The 20,631-nt window shown below is 34.3% G+C and overlaps 1 protein-coding gene and 1 pseudogene across 9 annotated transcripts in view; both read left to right on the top strand.

Annotated features, from left to right (window-relative positions):
• TSGA10 (testis specific 10) overlaps window positions 1–20,631 on the top strand; it is a 150,288-nt gene that overhangs the window by 34,149 nt on the left and 95,508 nt on the right. For all 9 annotated transcript variants that reach the window (XM_078056664.1, XM_078056661.1, XM_078056660.1 and 6 more), the window contains 5 exons: window positions 328–483; window positions 3,963–4,133; window positions 4,223–4,300; window positions 5,271–5,422; window positions 20,155–20,270. In XM_078056664.1, the coding sequence (XP_077912790.1) occupies window positions 328–483; window positions 3,963–4,133; window positions 4,223–4,300; window positions 5,271–5,422; window positions 20,155–20,270 (673 nt within the window). The remainder of the gene's footprint in view (window positions 1–327; window positions 484–3,962; window positions 4,134–4,222; window positions 4,301–5,270; window positions 5,423–20,154; window positions 20,271–20,631) is intronic.
• LOC118547343 (peptidyl-prolyl cis-trans isomerase H pseudogene) lies at window positions 16,611–17,825 on the top strand (annotated as a pseudogene).

Genomic DNA, 20,631 nt, shown 5'->3' with positions numbered 1-20,631 from the left:
ATATGCAAATAATTCATTTTGATTTGGCATGAATTGGTATATCCAAGAATTGGGGAGACAGAGGTCTCTTTGATGGCACAGTGGACTATTGAATTTAGTTCTTTATCCCTGGTATTGGTAGTAGTTGGGAGGTAATCAGATAAATGTGGACCACTTTGGGATGAACCTGTTTAAAAGAGAAGTGATTTTTAAAACTTTTTTCATCATTTCCTTTCATTGTATGGTCATGTTTGCTTCAGTAGAGATTGTGTACTGCTATTAGTAGCACTGTTTTCTTAGAACCACATGTCAAAAAAGAATTTCACATTTCTTATATAATAATTGTAGGGTACAAACTGTGATGTAGAGCTTTTGAAGACAACAAGAGACCGTGAAGAACTTAAATGCATGCTGGAAAAATATGAGCGTCATTTGGCAGAAATTCAGGGTAATGTCAAGGTTCTTACATCTGAGAGAGACAAGACCTTTCTTCTTTATGAACAGGTAAATTTATAAATAACATATCTAAGTAATAATACTCAATTTTCAAGATATGTAATTTTTTAAGTTCTATAAGAATGCTTAAAACTGCCAATCAAATTAACCTAACATTTGGGAATTACTTTGTTCTTAAGGTATTCTTAATGAAATGTAATGTGTTTCCAATACAATAAGTGTATGTGTACATACACACATACACACACATACACACATTTATCCTCATATCCAAAAAAGATCATGTACATGTATAGAAATAGTCTGATTTTTGGCATGAGAAATGAGGAAAGTGTTAAATGATAGGAAGTCCATGCATGAGTTCAAGGTAAACAGATTGGGATTAGGGGGTTAGAAAATGCTAATTATCACTTTGATATACTGTCAGTCACTTTAGGAACTGCTTATAATTTGCTTAATTTAGGAGAGTAAAATCAGTTTGTAGTTTATATCCATTTTTAGCTTAAAGTTATATATATAGCTCTTATTAATCATATAGCTTATTTACTCAATAAATATTAAACCCCATAAATCACCAACATAGTTTATTTTAAAAATACCAAATTTTATTAAGAATTATAGCTACTATATGCAGAGTTCTGAGCTTGACACTCTAAGAGATAGAAAAAAATGATAAAATACCAACACTATTTTCTATGTTCACAGTCTCCTTGGGGAGATAAAGTGTATTGTCTTGTATGTATTTTTTGTTACTTAAGTATAAGTGGTCCAGATGATGTTGTAAGAAATAAAAGAAGTGGGTATTTTTAGTTGTTGTGATCAAGGAAATCTTTGCTAGATGATATGGAATTTGAGTCCTGAAGGAAGAATGGAGTTCCTATTATCTTGAAAGAGGTAAGAAGGAACATTTCAGACCAAAGGAATGGTATGAGGCAAAGGATAAAGGCAGGAAAATCAGTAGATAAATGGATCAAATTAAGACTGGACTAAAAGCTATATGCCATTGGAGTAAGGGGGAGCTAAGGCTTCAGAGGTAAATTGGACTAGAGCAGGGGTCTGCAAACTTCTTCTGTAAATGTCCAGAAAATCTTGTGCTCTGCAGGCCACACAATCTCATAGCTATTCAACTCTGTCGTAGTGGGAAAGTAGCTATAGACAATTTACAAATGAATGAGTTTGGCTGTGTTACAATATAACTTTACTTTTGGACACGGAAATTTGAATTTCATATTATTTTTACCTATGATACATATTATGAAATCTTTTTTTGTTTTTTTTGGTCATTAAAAAATGTAAAAAACATTCTCAGCTTAAAGACCTACAAAAACAGGAGGCTGGCTCGATTTGGCCTGTGAGCTACATGTAGTTTGCCAACTTCTGAAGTACATGTAAAGGCTGTTTAGTGGGCCATATAAGGGGTTTATACTTTGCTTTATAAGCAATGGGCAATCTGTTTTTTTTTTTTTGTTTTTGCTTTTTTTTGTTTTGTTTTAGGGCAGAAGAAATAACCAAAGCCACATTTTTACAATTTTAACCTGTTAACAATTTTATATTCTCTCTTTCATAATCTTTCTGTGTTATCTTTTTATATAACAATTTCTTTTTCAAGAGAATTGGAGGATGGAGAAACTGTGGACTTTTTGGAAGGCTGTGAAAGCAGTCCATGCATGAGGCATTAAGAACTAAGCTAGCGTGCTATCAGTGGAAATAAGGAGAGGGAGAGATGCAATAGACACTGTAACAGAAGCCTTGGCAAGATCTGGTTTTAGCAAAAAGGAGGGCTGAATGGGCCTGACTGAAGTTCTTTTTTGAATGACTGAAGAATTTTGGTAGAAAAAGAAATAGCAAAACCATTGGTGATTTGAGGGAAAGATGTATTGTTTTCAGATAGAGTAAGATGATGGTCATACAATCAGGTGGTAATTGCATTCAGGCAGAAAATGTGGGACTGGGGAGAGAGGTAAGAGCTGAATATGTAGGTGGAGAATTCATCTTCTTAGAGGTGAGTTTGTGGCCTTCAGAGTAGATGAGGTCTCTGAATGAGAAAGCTATAGAGGAACAGATGTAATGTTGGGATGTTTTTTCCAATTAGTATGGGAACTTTTAAAAGAGATAAAGAAGATAGGAAACTAAGGTAGAACAGTATTAAGCCCAAGGAAGCAAAGAGTCTAAAACAGGGTGTTGAAGATAATGTCAAATGTTGCCAAATATCAAAAATGGGAACTGAGAAGAGACCATTTGGTGAGGTCATTATTTGAAATTCTGCCAAGTGGTGGGTATAGGAGCCAGGTAGTTTACGCTGGGGTGGGAGAGTAGGTGCTGAGGAACAGGCAAATGGGTACAAAGCATTGTGCTTAAAAAAAAATATGTCAAATGCAAAAGAGATATGGGATGGTAAATTGGACAGCAAGGTTAAATGACAGTTTTTCAAGATATGGGCGCCGTGTGTTATGGTAGAAGGCAGGGGAGAAAGAGCCAGTGGAGAGGGTGCTATTCAAAGTGAGAGGAAATAATTATACAGCTGAGTCTTAAACAAGGTGGGACTAGGGGTGCCAACCCTTCTGCACAGTTGAAAATCTTTGTATAACTTTTGACTCCCAAAAATTTAATTGCAACTAGCCTACTGTTGACCAGAAGCTTTCTGATAACATAGTCAATTAACACATTTCTTATATATGTATTATACACTTACTCTTCCAATAAAATAAGCTAGAGAAGAGAAAATGTTAGTAAGAAAATCATGACAAGGAGAAAATACATTTATAATACTATACTGTATTTGTTGAAAAAATCTGTATATAAGTGGACCTGTGTATAAGTTCAAATCCATGTTGTTCAAGGATCATCTGTAATTGAGTCAGGAGTATCTTAGAAGGCATTTCAGGAGATGAGGTCCAGGACTCTGGTAAAAGCTTTGCTATGGAGATTGGGAAGTAATATATCTTCCTCTGAGTCTTGGAGACCAGCTCAATAGGTAGTGATCAAAATCAAGAAAGATTAGGGACTTTTAAGTAGTACGGTAGGATAAGAAATTATCTGTAGGTGTGGAATAGGTTTGGGACCTGAGGATGGTTGAACAAGTGTGAGAGAGTATATTGGGTTGTCAGTAAGTATTGATGAGCCTTCTGTTAGGGTAAAAGTAGCCAGGACATGGAAATGGCATATACATTTATTAGAGAAAGATGGGAACACTGTAATATTTATTAAAATAGTATTTTACCTGAATTTTGCTGAATTCAAATTTATATCACAAAAATTTAGTAAAATATTCTCTCTTATATTGACTGCCTCCAAATTAATTTTAAAAATTTTTGGCAAAGATATTATAAACCAGACTTCTATTTTTATACATTCACTTGCATTTTTTGACGTCATTTGCATTTATTTATATAAACTCATTAAAAAACATTATCCTGTTGCATCCATTTTTATAAATGGTTTGTATTTTAACTGGCTGGATATAAGGTAGCTATATTTATGTCTTTTCTAAAGCTTGTTAAATAGAAGTCTGTGTATTTAAATAATAGGCACAGGAAGAAATTGCCCGACTTCGACGAGAAATGATGAAAAACTGTAAGTCTCCTAAATCAACAACAGCACATGCCATCCTCCGGCGGGTGGAGACTGAAAGAGATGTGGCCTTCACTGATTTACGAAGAATGACCACAGAACGAGACAGCCTGAGGGAAAGGCTAAAGGTTTGGATGAATTTTATCTGTATGACCATTTGTGAAACACAATGTAGCAACATTGAAAACATTTTGTTTTGTTTTTGTTTTTTAAACAGATTGCCCAAGAGACAGCATTTAATGAGAAGGCTCACTTGGAACAAAGGATAGAAGAGCTGGAGTGTACCGTTCATAATGTAAAGAAAAATCATTTTTGTGTTTTCAGCTATAAACTGTCAGCTGCTTCCCCCTTTCCCTTTTTTTTTTATATTCAGAGAAGTTCTTTTATTTTTCTAAGATAGTGTTAGTAATCCTAAAACATTTAAGGTGGTATGTATGGTATAAATTATCACTTTTTCATTGTTTATTTTCTTCCACAAAAAATGTAAGTGAAGCATTTTTTCTTTTAGGTTGCAAAGTGTGTTCTTTTTTTAAAAAACCCATTAGGGATACATCTGTGGGATTTTAGCAACTTTCTCATCTGTGGGATTTTAGCAACTTTCTTATCTCCCTGTTTCATTAAAGGTAACGTTGCCAGATACAGAGAAACTGGCTTATTTTATCGAAAGAGTAGCTAAGGTAGAAGAAATTATTATGAAATGAAATTAATGAGAAGAATATATTTAAACTGAATTTAAATGTGAAGCATCACCTTTTTGCTAATCAAGAATTTTAGATACTATGAATATATATTTGAGATGTTATGACTATATAAACAAAATTAGGGGAATTTGACTTCTATTACCAAATTTAATTGAATATATTTATACATTCATTTGTGTTATGTTGTTGTAATGAGGGAAAAAAACATTACTCAGGAGAGAAAACATTTTTTTTCATAATTCCACTTTATATGTATAACTTATTAATGTTGAACAACAAATACATCCTTTTGCAAATAAGATACATATGCTACAGTCAAAATGAACCAGATTGAAAATGTAGATGCATATACTCTAATAGGCTTTATGCCCAGGCTGTGCAGTGGCTTGTTCTTGTTCCTACTCCACAATACCTTGTCCATACAGCCTCCCACAACATTCAAGTCTAATATGATCATCTCCTGGTATAAATCTTGTCATATGCCACAGTTTGCACAAAGAGAAGATGTCTCTTTAAGAAGATTTTGTTAGTGGTGGCCGTAACCTTATCATTCTACTTGTATAGCTTGATGATGAACGGATGGAGCAAATGTCAAATATGACTTTGATGAAGGAAACCATAACCACTGTGGAAAAAGAAATGAAATCACTAGCAAGAAAGGCAATGGATACTGAAAGTGAACTTGGCAGACAAAAGGCAGAGAATAATTCTTTGAGGTAAATTACCTTTAAACAACTAGTTTACTATAACTACTAGATTCTACTTTTTGTAGAGTATTTTATAATGATAAGTTGTTGACTTTAATTTCTGAGAGGATTATTATGAAGCAGTTGTAGAAATCTCAGCACATTAAATGATTTCCCAAAGATCACTTATAGACTAGCAATGCCATACTTAACTAGGAGTCAGACTCCTAGTAATCATCATCTTACATTTGCAGAAAGCCTAATGTTTAACTGAAGTAGCTTTTACAAAGTCCTTCTGGGCACAGAGCATATTTGACTTTGGCATTTGAACATGTAGGAAAATGTAAGGGAACTTCTGTTAATTGAATGCCAAGTAGGTTCTTAGCTCTTCCTACATACTGGTACGGTAGCAGAAGAAATTCCAATTAAAGCAACCTACAGGCAATAAATGTAAGGGAATAAGTTCTTGGAGACCTCCATGTTAGCAATTTTACTTTTAGTGTCTGTTGATATGAGAGAATTCTACAGATTCAGTAATGTTGAATTGCAGTGCATCTGTGAACATTTGAAAAACAGTATTTCATATGAGTGTGAAATATTAAGTCTACAGATAATACTTGGTTCACGTAAGAGTTCCCAGAGTCCCCTCTCTGATCTTTCAAGGGTCTGTGGTACATATATTGAAATCACTTGTCAGGACAGATAATGACTCAAATTTTTCCCTTCATTTATTTCTAAATTTCCTGTTTAAAAGGATAGTACAGACTCAGGTAAAATAAAAATAATAAAATAAGACAACAACAACAAAGAAACCTTGGAGAAGAGAGAAAAGTGTAAAGAAAATTTAAATCATCCATGATTCCATAACTCAGTGAAAACTATTATTAATATAGATCGCTTTCTAACCAGGAATATTCCCATCCGTGTTATGTAAGCTTTCTGTGTAATTGATGTCATTCTATATTAGGTTATATATTTGGCCAGTTTCACTTAATTGTATATCATAAGTATTGCTCGTGTCATTAGATGTTCCTGGAAAGCATTTTAGTAGTTTACTAAAATATTCTATCAGATAGATGTGTATTTGGAGGAGAATTTTTGCATACATTTGTTTTCTTTTAACAGTATTATTAGAATCTAGTTGGCATACATACAGTAAACTGCACATATTTAAAGTGTTCAATTTGGTAAGTATATATATATATCTGTAAAACCATCAGCACAATCAAGATAGTGGCCTTACCCATCACTCCCCAAAATTTCCTCATACCCCTCTGTAACTTCTCACCTACCCTGCCAATCCCTAGACAACCACTGATTTGCTTTCTGTCCTAGAGATTTGTTTTGGTTTTCTAAAATGTTATATAAATGAAATCATATAGTATATATTCTTTTAGTGGGATGCTTTCCCTCAGCATAATTATTTTGAAATTTATCCTTGTTGTATAATCAGTAGTTTATTCCTTTCTGTTCCTGAGTAGTATTCCATTGTGTGAATATATGGACATTTTGGTTGTTTCCAGTTTGGGCCTATAACAAATAAAACATTCATGTACATTCTTACATGAGTCTTTGTATGGACATAAGCTTTTATTTTCCTTGGATGAATACCTAAGGGTAGAGTGACTGAGTCATGTGATGGATATATGTTTAATTTTGAAGAAACTATTAAACTGTTTTCCAAAGTGGTTGTACTATTTTATTTTACATTTGCACCAGTAGTGTATGAGTGTTCCAGGTGTTATGTAGCCTCATCAACACTTGGTATGCATTATCTTTTTAATCTTAACCATTCTAATAGGTATGTATTATGGTTTTAATTTGCCCTCCCTAATGACTAATGGTTTTGAGCATCTGAGCATGTGCTTATGTACCATACATTTATCCTCTTTAGTGTCTTTTCAAATCTTTTACACACTTTTATTGAATTGTTTATATTATTATCAAGTTGTAAAAGTCCTTTCTAAATTCTAAGGCCTACTTCAGGTATATTTTGCAAATATTTTCTCCCACTCTGTGGCTTACCTTTATATTAACTATCTTTTATTTATTTATTTATTTTAAAGATTTTATTTATTTATTTGACAGAGAGAGACACAGTGAGAGAGGGAACACAAGCAGGGGGAGTGGGAGAGGGAGAAGCAGGCTTCCCGCTGAGCAGGCAGCCCAACGCGGGGCTCGATCCCAGGACCCTGGGATCATGACCTGAGCTGAAGGCAGACGCTTAATGACTGAGCCACCCAGGCGCCCCTCCTAACTGTCTTTTAAAGAGCAAATTTTTTCATTTTGATTAAGTGAAATTTATTGATTTTTAAAAAATTATACCCAGCTTTTTGTATTCTTTTAAAGAAATCATTGTCAAATGTAAGGTCACTGAGATTTTTGTTTTGTGTTTTCTTCTAGCAATTTTATAGTTCTTAATATTTAAATCTGCTATTCATGTCAAAGTTTTTGTATATGGTCAAGGTATAGATCAAAGTTCACCTTTTTTTGCGTAAGGATATCCAGTTGTTCCTGTATTTGTTGAAAAACTATGCTTTCTTGTTTTTGTGCTTTGTAGAAGGTCATTTGTCCATATATGTATAGGTCTTTTCTTGGTGATCTATTTTATTTGATGGATCTATTTATATATCTCAATCCCAGTATAACCCACCTGATTACTTTTTTTTTTTTAAGTCTTCAAATTAGGTAATGTTAGTCCTCCAACTTTGTTCTTTCTCAAAGTAGTTTTGGCTATTCTAATTCCTTTGTATTTTATTTTAATTTTAGAATCATTTTCACAGTGTATAAAAAAAAAAAACCTGCTTGGGAATTTGATTGGAATTGGGGAAAATGACATCTGAATTTCAAGTGTTCCCACTCATAAACACAGTATTTCTCTCCATTGTTTAGATCTTTAATTTTCCTCAGCAATGTTTTGTAGTGTATAGGTCCTTTACTACTTTTATCAGATTTATAAGAGTATTTCCTATTTTTTTTTGATGCTGTTGATAATGGAATTTTAAAATTTCACTTTCTGATTGTTTATTGTTTGTATATGAAAATACAGTTGTTTTTAAAATAAACTTTGTATTTTTCAACAATTTTAGATTAATAGAGCAATTGTGAAGAAGGTAGAGTTCCTATATAGTTCATACCCAATTTCCTCTCTTATTAACATCTTACATTAGTACATTTGTTAGAATTAATGAATCAATTATTTGATACATTATTAACTGAAGTCCATACTTTATTCAGATTTCCTTAGTTTTCCCCTAATGTCCTTTTCTGTTCCAGGATCCCATCCAGAACACTAACATTACATTTAGTTGTCATGTTTCCTTAGGCTTCTATTGGCTGTGACAGTTTCAGACTTTCCTTGTTTTTGATGACCTTGACAGTTTTGAGGAGTACTGATTAGGTATTTTGTAGAATGTCTCTCAGTTGGGGTTTGTCTGCTGTTTTTGTCATGATTAAACTGGGTAATTTGTTTTTGAGAGAAAGGTCACAGATGTAAAATTCCGTTTTAAGGTACATATATATCTAGAGTATAATGGGTATGTACAGTCCATAGGATTTATTACTGTTGATTTTGACCTTTATCACCTGGCTGAGGAAATGTTTGCTTTTTCCAGAATGTCATATAATTGAAATCATACAGTATACAACCTTTTCAGACCAGCTTCTTTCACTTAGCAATGTGCATTTTAGGTTCATTCATGTTTTTTTCATACTTAGATAGTTTATTTCTTATCATCAAATAATATCTATCATATGTATATACTATAGTGTGTTTATCCATGCACCTATTGAAGGACATCTTGGTTGCTTCCAGTTTTTGGTAATTATGAGTAAAGCTGCTGTAAACTTTCATGTGCACGTTTTTGTGTGGACATAGGTTTTCAGATCAGTTCAGTAAATACCTAGGAGCACAATTGCTGAATCATAGATTAAAACTATATTCAGCTTTATAAGAAACTGCCTAACTCTTTCAAAGTGACTGTACCATTTTGCATTCCCACTGGCAATGAATCAGAGTTTCTGTTGCTCCATATCCTTGTTAGCATTTGGTATTGTCGCATTTTTGTATTTTAGCCATTATAATAGGTGTGTAGCAATATTTCATTGTTTTAATTTGCAGTTTGCTAATGACAAATGATGTGGAGCATCTTTTCATTTGTTACTTGCCATCTTTTTATTTTCTTTGGTGAGGTATCTGTTTAGATATTTTGCCCATTTTTCAATTTTTTGTTTACTTATTGTTGAGTTTTAAGAATTGACCTGTACCGGGGCACCTGGGTGGCTCAGTCGTTAAGTGTCTGCCTTCGGCTCAGGTCATAATCCCAGGGTCCTGGGATCAAGCCCCGCATCCAGCTCCCTGCTTGGCAGAAAGCCTGCTTCTCCCTCTCCCACTCCCCCTGCTTGTGTTCCCTCTCTCGCTATGTCTCTGTCTGTCAAATAAATAAATAAAATCTAAAAAAAAAAAAAAAAAAAAGAATTGACCTGTGCCTCTGAAACAAATAATACATTATATGTTAAAAAAAAAAAAAAAGAAGATAGTAGGAAGGGAAAAATGAAGGGGGAGAAATCGGAGGGGGAGACGAACCATGAGAGACTATGGACTCTGAGAAACAAACGGAGGGTTCTAGAGGGGAGGCAGGTGGGGGGATGGGTTAGCCTGGTGATGGGTATTAAAGAGGGCACGTACTGAATGGAAAAAAAAAAAAATAAATGTTACCAATTTTATACTACCCCCCCCCGAAAAAAAGAATTCTTTGAATATTTTGGATACATGTTATCAGATATGTGGTTTGCAGATATATTCTCCCCATCTGTGCCTTGTCTTTTCATTCTTTTAATGGTGTCTTTTGCAGAACAGAAATTTTAAATTTTGATAAAGTTCAACTTACCTTTTACTTTCATGGATTGTGTTTTTGGTGTTGTATTCAAAAACTCATTACCAAACCCAAGTGTACATACTTTTCTCTTATGTTTTCTTCTAGAATTTGTATAGTTTTTCATTTTATGCTTAAGTTCAGTGATCTCTGTTGAACTAATTCTGTGAAAGATGTAAAATCTTTATCTCAGTTCACTTAATTTGCATATGGATGTCTTAAAATTGTTCCAGCACCATTTGTTGAAAGACTGCCCTTTCTGTATTGTCTTTGCCCCTTTGTCAAAGATCAGTTGCTTATATTTGTGTGGGCCTATTTCTGGGATCTCCATTCCATTCCATTGATCTATTTTGTTCATTCTTTTCCCTAACCATGCTGTTTTGATTACTATAACTATATAGTAAGTCTTGAAACTAGGTAGTGTGAATCCTCCAACTTTCTCTTCATCAGTAGTATATTGGCTATTCTTGGTCTTTTGCCTTTCCATGTAAAATTTAGAATCAGTACCTCTGATTCTAAAATAAGTATCTATAAAACAGCTTTCTGAGTTTTTAATTGGATTTGCATTGAATCTGTAGATCAAGTTGGGCAGAATGGACATCTTGATATGGAATGTTTCAATCCTTGAACATGGAATATTTCTCCATTTATTTAGGTCTTTGATTTCTTTCATCATTGTTTTGTAGTTCCCTGTGTATAGATACTGCACATTAACTTTGGAAAATTAGGCCATTATTACTTAAAACATTTTTTAAACTGAAGTATAGTTGACATATATATTTTTCTAAGTGTAGAACATAGTGATTGACAACTATATATATTATGAAATGTTCACCACAATAAGTGTAGTTACCATGGATTGCTGTACAGGTATTACAATATTATTGACTATATTACCTATACTGTACATTTCATCCACATGACTTATTTTTATTTTATAATGACTTCAAATATTTCTTGTGCTCTTGTTCTCTTTTTTCTCCTTTTGGTATTTGAATTATACTTACAGTTCTTAGATGTTCTGTTTTGTTTTTGTTTTTCTCTTTGCATTTTGCATTACAGTTTGGGAAGTTTTTATTGATCTGTCTTTAAGCTGAGTGATTTATGCTTGACTGTGTCCAATCTACTGATGAGCCCATCAAAGGCATTCTTTATTTTTGTCACAGTATTTTGCTTTCTAGCATTTCCTTTTGTTCCTCTCAGTTTCCATCTCAATGTTTATGTTACCCCCTGTTACTGCATATTGTCTATTTTTCCATTAGTGCCCTTAACCTAATAGTCATAGTTATTTAAAATGTCCTGTTTGATAATTCCCGTGTCTGTGCTATATCTGAGTCTGGTTTTATCCTTCCTTTGTGTTTTTGCTTGACTTTTGGCATGCTTTGTAATTTTTTCATTGAAGCCACACATATTGTATTGGGTGTTAACTGAAGTAAATAAGCCTTTAGTGTGAATGTTTATGTTAATTTGGCTGGCAGTTGAGCTGTGTTCAATGTCTGTTGTAGATGCAGGCGGCAGAGACTTCAAATTCCTCTGTTGTCCTGATTGTTGTTTTTCCTTTTGACGTTAGGCTTCCTTGGGTACCCTTCCTCAGTGAGAGCATGCATCTTGCAGCTCTTTGGGTTGTGATTCACTGTGATTATCATGGAGCCCTGTTAGTGTGGTAAAGGTGAGAGGAGGGAATATGTTCTCTACTCTTGTACTTAAATTTCAGTCTTTTAGTGGATGTGTGTCTCTGGGCTATGATGTTTACAAGTGTTTTTCCATTGGTATAACTTTTATTTATTTTTTATCCACTTATGTGAGACAGGAAGGCTAGAAAGGGTAAAGTGGGAGAAATGTCCTTTTATAGCTGGGATAAGGCTATGGTAAAGTCTTTTTATTTGAAGAGTAAGCCTTTATTATGGAGTATGCTCTGGGCATATTTCACAATAATTCCCCCTGTCAGAATCACAGGGGATCTTTCTCAGATCTTTACTGTGAGAACCTAGTGGAGTTCCTGGAGGTAAACACTGAAATATAGGGATCCCTCTAAAACTGTGGCCTCTAGGAGCTTCTCACTCTCATGTAAATACGAACTCAGCCTCCAGCAATGTGTCAAAATTATTATTTAAGTGTTCTTTTTTTTTTTTTTTTAAAGATTTTTATTTATTTGACAGAGAGAGAAACAGCGAGAGAGGGAACTTCCACAAGCAGGGGGAGCGGGAGAGGGAGAAGCAGGCTCCCCACTGAGCTCAATCCCAGGGCTCATGACCCAAGGTGAAGGCAGACGCCCAACAACTGAGCCACCCAGGCTCCCCTATTTAAGTGTTCTTAACCATCTGTGATTCCAGTGGCTTCTGCTCCAAATGAGCAGATCTTGGTTATTCTTTTCAGATTTTGAATTGGTAGTTTGTTCTGTAATTGACTATTCTAATGTGTCACAGAAAGTCTTTGATTTTCATTTTGTTCATTTTTTGTTGTTGTTATAACAGTGGAAATGACAGTTTCTAAGCTCTTTACTTGTCAGGGTTAAAACCAGAAGTCCTACAGTTGATTTTTATATATTTATCTGGTATTTTACAACTTTGCTAAATTTACCTTTTAGTTCTAGTTAGCCTTTTTGTAGAATCCATTTAATTTTCTACGTAGACAGGTCATCTGCAGATAAAGATAGTTTTACGTGTTCAGTCTGCATGCTTTTTTTTCTTTCTATTTCTTGCCTTATTGCATTGGCTAGAACATCCAGTACAATGTTGAATAGAAATGATGAAGTGGACGTCCTTGTCTTGTTCCACATTGTAAGGGGAAGCATTTAGATTCTCAATAGTTAGTATGATATTAGCTGTATGTTTTTTGTAGATGTCTTCTTTCAGGTTGAAGAAGTTTCCTTTTATTCCTAGATTACTGAGACTTTTTTTTTTTTTCAGGAATAGATGTGTTTTGTCAAATCAGTCAGGGTATGTTATACTTTCTATAGATTTCTGGTGTCAGTTAATGCTTTCTTTAAGATATTTACATTTATTTTTATAATTGAGATTGGCCAATAACTTGCTTTTCTTGGGCTTCTTAAAATCAGATTTTGGTATCAATATCATGTAAACCTTATAATAATCTCAGTTCATTTAGTCTTCTTTTATTACCTGGAAGAGTTGGCATAATATTGAAGTTTTAGTACTTAACCAATGAAGCCTTTTGGGTCCAACTTTTTTTTGGGGGGGGAGTTTTTATTTTGTTTAATGGATAAAGGAACTATTAGAAATTTCTTATGCCATTCAGTTTATATATTTTAAGGCATTTGTTCATTTTCTTTAAATTTTAAAACATTTAGGATAATGTTTACAATATTCTATGAGCATTTTAATGTCTGTAGAATCTGTAGTGATTTCCTCTTTTTTAGTCTGTTGTTTGTTAGTCTTTTCAAAGGACCAACATTTTGTTTTGGAGTTCCTCATTAAGTTTTGTTCTTTATTACTTCCTTCTATTTTCTTTAGATTTATTTTTATTTTTTTTCAAATTTCTTCACATGAATGCTTATATTATTACTTTTCAGGCTTTTTTTTTTCCTCATATAAACAAGTTTCCCTCAAAATACTTACTTGAATGTATTCTACAAGTTTTGTTATGTACTTCTTATAAAATATTTTATAATTTTCATCATTACTTCTTACTTGATCTATTGGTATTTATTAGTGTAATTTTAAGTATCCAAAAACATAATGAATTTTCACTTATCTTTTTGATTGACTTTTTGCTAATTATATTATTTGCAGAACATACTAGATTTCAAATTTTTGAAATGTGTTGCCCTCTACTTTTAGGATCAGTTTTTGGTAATTATCTGTGTATACTTGAGAAATTTATTAATTTTGAAATAGTTTTTATATTTGTCCCTTAGTTCAGATTTGTAATCATGTTATTCAGATATATTACATATTTGTACTAAATTTTATATCTTATTTACAGGGATTTCATTGAAAGAGTTGTCTAAACTTCTGGCTCCAGCGTCTTATGTTTTGTTCTCTTTTAAACCCACTGTAATCTGCCTTTTTCTCCTACCATTTTATGAAAACTTTTTTTCAAGGTAATATTTACTTTCATGTTGCTCAAATCAGTGGTCAGTCCTCAGTCTTCATTTTATTTGACCTATCAGCACCATTTGACAAAGATGATCAGTTGTGCTTTTTCTCTACTCCTTTAAATATTTTATTTGGCTTCTGAGGTACCATGCTCATTTGATTTTCTTTTTCATCTCCTTGGATGTCCTTCTCAGGCTCTTCTGCTAGTTCCTCCTCATCTCCATGCTCTGTAAATGTTGGAGTGTCCCTCAGCTCAGTCCTTAGACCACTTCTTTTCTTGTGTGCTCATCCCTCAATGAACTCATCCAGTCTCATGTATTTACTCTTGACTCTTAAATGTATATCTGTAGCATGGACTTTTTTCTTGAACTCCAGAGTTGAATGTCCAGCCACCTCCTTTTCATCTTCACTGGGATGCCTAATAGACAACATTTTCAAACCTGAGTTCTGCTATCCACTACCCTTCACCCACCGACACACATTAATCTGCTTTTTCAATCTTCCCATCTCAGTAAATGGAAAGTCTATTCATGCAATTCTTGGCCTGAAACCTTGAGTAATTGTGATTTCATATATCGATACCCAATGCAGTTTGTTTTGTCTTCAAAATGTACTCAAAAGCAGAGCATTTCTCACCACCTCTGTTGTAACCTTGCTGGTATTGAAGGATATTTTTGCTAGGTAGAGAATTCTAAAAGTTGAGAATTATTTTTAACACTTTGATAATATCTTTCCACTGTCTTATGACTTACATTATTTATGCTGAGGAGTCAGCTGTCAGTTTATTTTTTATAGATCAATATCTTATACTTTATAATATATTCATATCATAGGTTTCATAGTTACATGTACAAAAGGCAAGGAGTTACAGAGAATCTAATCAGAAGCTACATAATCCAACTACATTCAGTATAGTTAAAATATTGTTCCTGTTTTCTGTTTTGTCAGTTGATGAGAAAATTATAAGTTTTGTCCCAGGTGTGAACACTCACTAGAAATTGAGTCCTGAGCACAGTTCAGCACATATCTGTTTTTCTGTATCTCTAAACTGAAGTTCCATAGTGTTCCAAGCCAAATCAGCCAAAAAGAAATTAATGCATTTCTGTTTGGGTTTCACTGCTGATGAAGAAGAAATTCCCCAGTGTTTCAAAACCAGTACTCATTATCTGTGTTCCTATACTGCTTAAATGAACTTTCCTTTCAAACAGGTATATTTTAGTAGCAGAAGTTATTCTGTTTGGGTTTCTATGTCAGACAACAATAGTAATAAGCTAGAGTATTTTCAGAACATTTTCTAGAAGTAGATTTAAAAAAAAAAAATCTGTGTGTCTGCATCTGTTTATCAAACATCTCTAGGCCCAAGAAGAATTTTCCATATAGTTGAATGATTGATAGAGCTATCTGTTAATAAAAAGTTAGTTTGGGTCTTTGTGTCCAGTGATTCCAAGACTGTTTCAGTTTGAGTCTGGGTATTTGAGACTAAAAAGATTTCAGTATTAAAATCTATTGTAGATGACATGATATTCTCTGTTGAAAATCCAAAAGAATCAACAAAAAATCTAGAACTAATAAGCAGTTACTACAGGGTTGCAGGATATGTTGTTAATATACAAAATCAATTGCTTTTTTTTATACTAGCAATGAAGAAGTAGAATTTAAAATTGAAAACACAGTACAATTTATATTAGTACCCCCCAAAATGAAATACTTAAGTATAAATCTAACAAATTATGTATAAGATCTGTATGAGAAAAAGTACAAAACTGGTGAAAGAAATCAAAGAGGAACTAAATAAACTGAAAAATATTCTAGGGGTGCTTGGTGAAAGAAATCAAAGAGGAACTAAATAAACTGAAAAATATTCTAGGGGTGCCTGAGTTAGCTCAGTTGGTTAAGCATCCTACTCTTGATTTTGGCATGGGTCATGATCTCAGGGTCATGAGATCAGGCCCTGAATTGGGCTCTGTGCCCAGCAGGGAGTCTGCTTGAGGATTCTCTCTCCCTCTCCCTCTGCCCCTCTCCCCTCTCTCAAATAAATAAATCTTTTTATTTTTTTTTTTTTAAAGATTTTATTTATTTATTTGTCAGAGAGAGAGAGAGCACAAGCAGGGGGAGCGGCAGGCAGAGGGAGAAGCAGGCTCCGCGCTGAGCAAGGAGCCCGATGCAGGACTCGATCCCAGGACCCTGGGATCATGACCTGAGCAGAAGGCAGACGCTTAACCGGCTGAGCCACCCAGGCATCCCATAAATAAATCTTTTTAAAAAAGAAAGACTCAGTGATGACAGATGACATTGTCAGCCAATCCCCATGCAGGAGTGAGGACACGTCCTGCAAATCCCGTGGCGTTCTTTGATGTCAGCACTGGCGGCCAGGAAGTTGGCCGCATGAAGATGGAGCTCTTTGTGGACGTTGTGCCTAAGACGGCCGAGAATTTTAGACAGTTCTTCACTGGAGAATTCAGAAAAGGTGGGGTTCTGATATGATACAAAGGGAGCACCTTCCACAGGGTCATAAAGGATTTCATGATTCAAGGTGGGGATTTTGTTAATGGAGATGGTACTGGAGTTGCCAGTATTTACTGGGGGCCATTTGCAGATGAAAATTTTAAACTGAGACACTCAGCTCCAGGCCTGCTTTCCATGGCAAACAGTGGTCCCAGTACAAATGGCTGCCAGTTCTTCATCACCTGCTCTAAATGTGATTAGCTGGATGGAAAGCACGTAGTGTTTGGAAAAATCATTGATGGACTTACAGTGATGCGAAAGATTGAGAATGTTCCCACAGGCTTCAACAATAAGCCCAAGCTGCCTGTGGTGATCTCACAGTGTGGGGAGATGTAGTCCAGAGCAAGACTGATCAGACCTTCACCTCTCTGCCATTGTAGGCCTTCCCTTGCTCTGGGTGGCGCTCTTGAGTAAGATAATCCGGATTGGCCCCTGTGTTTGCTTCCCTGCCTGCTGTGGCCCTTTTTGATCAAGAGACCTTGGAAATGTCACAGATTCAGAACCCAAGATTTTCTGTTAAGGTTTTCAACTGTAAATAAAGTTTTGTTTTGTTTTGGTAAAAAAGAAAAAGAAAAAAAAAATTCTATGTTCATGGATAGGAAAACATAATATTTTCAGATGTCTATTCTTCTCAACTTGATCTATAGATTCAGTAAGTTCTAGTCAAAATCACAGCAAGTTATTTGTGGATATCAATGAACAGATTTTAAAGTTTATATGGGGAGGCAAAAGAATAGGCAACAGAATATTGAAAAACTAAGTTGGAGCACTGACAGTACTCGACTTCAGGACTCACTATAAAGCTACAGTAATCAAGACAGTGTGGTGTTGGTAAAAGAATAGACGAATAGCAATGGCACAGAATAGAAAGTCCAGAAATAGACCCACATAAATATAGTAAACTGATCTTTGACAAAGGAGCAAAGGCAATATAGTAGAGCAGAGACAGTCTTTTCCACAAATGGTACTGAAACAACTAGATAGCCACATGCCAAAAAAAAAAATTGCAACACAGATATCACACCTTCAAATTAACTCAAAATGGATCATATTCCTAAATGTAAAATGCAAAACTAAAACCTCTAGAAGATACCAGGAGAAAACCTAGATGACCTTCAGTATGTTGATGACTTTTTAGGTATAACAGCAAAGGCACAATCCACACAAGAAATAATTGATTAACTGTACTTCATTAAAAATAAAGACTTCTGCTCTGCAAAAGACAATGTCAAGAATATGAGAAGCCAAGCCACAGACTGGGAGAAAATATTTGCAAAAGACACAGCTGATAAAGAACTGTTATCTAAAACATACAAAGAACTCTAAAAACTCAACAATAAGAAAACAAACAACCCAATTAAAAAATGGGCCAAAGACCTTAGCAGACTTCCACAAAGAAGATATACAGATGGCAAATAAGCATATGAAAAGATGCTCTACATCATAGGTCATCAGAGAAATGCAAATTAAAACAATAGTGAGATACCATTACATACCTATTAGAATGGACAAAATCTGAATCACTGACGACAAATGCTGGTGAGGATGTGGGCCAACAGGAACTCTTATTCATTGCTGGTGGGAATTCAAAATGGTACAGCCACTTTTATTAGACAGTTTGGCAGTTTCTACAAAGCCAAACACACTCTTACCATATAGCGCTCTGTTGTATTTACTCAAAGTAGTTGAAATCTTATGTGCACACAAAAACCTGCACACGATGTTTATAGCAGCTTTAATCATAATTGCCCAAGCTTGGAAGCAACGAAAAATCTCTTCTAGGACTCTGGGCATTTGAGAGAAAAAAAAGTAGGTTGTTTAGAGTTCTAAATATATCTTAGAGGAGTTGTAAGAGTCTTTTTTGACATCAGTGTTAAAAGAGTCTGCAAAAGAAGCTACCAGCTTTATTTCTAAAGTTTCTATTGCTTAAATGTCTGTTTTAGGTGTGGTTTATTGGTCAGTGATTTAAAGGTCTGATTTGAGAACTTCTGATTATGTGTGTAGTTTTCTATTTTGTTTTTCTTAATAGATAGATCCCTGTGTTGTGCAGGGGGATATGGCTATTTTGGAAAGCATATGGCTGCAATGCAATTTAACAGCATAAGAACAGCCACAGTGTGCACTGGAAGGTTTTGCACAATCCTGTGTCTTTCAGGACTCATCATTGTCATGTGAATTGATAGGCTTGTTACATTTATGCTTCTGATTTTAGCATGCATTTTTTAAAGATTTTTTAGAAGTAATCTCTGCACCCAATGTGGGGCTTGAACCCACAACCTTGATGAGATCAAGAGTTACATGCTCCACTGACCGAGCCAGTCAGGCACCCCTTAGTATGCATTTTTAAATGCTGCTTTACAAGAAAAAAAGCTAAGAAAATAATTTGTCAACACATATGAAAAGATGCTTCATTTAGACTACAGTGGAATTTCACTATATTTTCAAAAAATTTTCTTATTATACTCACAAATGTGGTTTTCCCAGGGTGAGGCTTATCCATTGCACTCCAGATGTGGGAAAGTCGACTGCATAATTTGTGGTAGTGGGCAACACTGTGTTTGTGCTTTCCCCTGGTTTTTCGTTGTTGAAGATTTCAGTTATTTATGCTTTTGATAGTGTTTTTTCTATTTTTTTTCTCGGTAGATTCTCTTGGTGTGTATATACTGGAGGGGGTTTTGTTTTTATTATTTAGGTTGTGGTGGGGTATTTGTGATAACCTGGTTTAGGAGCTTTCTGTGGGTGTTGTGTCAAGAGTACTTTATGTTTGGGATGCCTGGGTGGCTCAGTCGGTTAAGCATCTGCCTTCAGCTCAGGTCATGATCTCAGGGTCCTGGGATCGAGTCCCACATCCAGCTCCTTGCTCGGCAGCGAGCCTGCTGCTCCCCCTGCTTGTGCACTCTTTCTCTGACAAATAAATAAATAAAATCTTAAAAAAAAAAGAAAAGTAAATGGCTATTGCTCATATAATACTTTTCAGCCAGAAAATGGTGATTTGGAGGGCTGTTTTATAGGACTGAAAAATATTAAAGATTAAGTGTAAGTGAAAAAAAAATCACGATTCAATTTTGAATTTATAGTATGGTAACTTTAAAATATATATTGTGAAAAAATACTGAATGTGAACACCAAAATGCTAATAGTAGCTTTTTATGGAGAACTTTTTACCCTTTATTCTCCAAACTTCCTTTAATGTACTTTTATAAAGAAAATATTAAAAAGAAAAAATGTATATTACAGTCCTTACCAGTTTTTAGATTTAAATACACTAAAAAGTTGATAAAGCATAAAAATTTCAGAATTAGTTTTATTATTAAAATGTTTACAGACTTTTATATGAAAATACAGAAAAAGATCTTTCTGATACTCAGCGACATCTTGCTAAGAAAAAGTATGAGCTACAGCTTACTCAGGAGAAAATTATGTGCTTGGATGAAAAAATTGGTGAGTTTTTTTCCCCTGATAAATAAATATATATATTTTAAAGTCTGGTAGAAAAACATGTTTTCTTCTCTTCAGTTATAACATAGATAAACTTGGAAATAGGCCCATAAATTAAAAGTTTATCAATCAAGAATCATGGAAAAATGTGTTTTTTCTTTGATAGTAAAAATTTTTACTTATATTTAGGACCATAAATACTTAGATATGGCTTCATATTTTTCAGTGAAGAAATAGCTAAACAAAGCAATGACACTGTAAATTTGTCATGATCCCGTGTAAATTTACAACTGTTCGTACTACATTGTGGCTTGTCCATAGTGTTGTGATGAAACATGGTACATGTCTGTATATTATTTTGATG

Source organism: Halichoerus grypus, chromosome 10, assembly GCF_964656455.1.
Source record: "Halichoerus grypus chromosome 10, mHalGry1.hap1.1, whole genome shotgun sequence".
NCBI lineage: Eukaryota > Metazoa > Chordata > Mammalia > Carnivora > Phocidae > Halichoerus > Halichoerus grypus.
The sequence above is the reverse complement of the archived record's forward strand: the minus strand, read 5'-3'. Positions and strand labels throughout refer to the sequence as shown.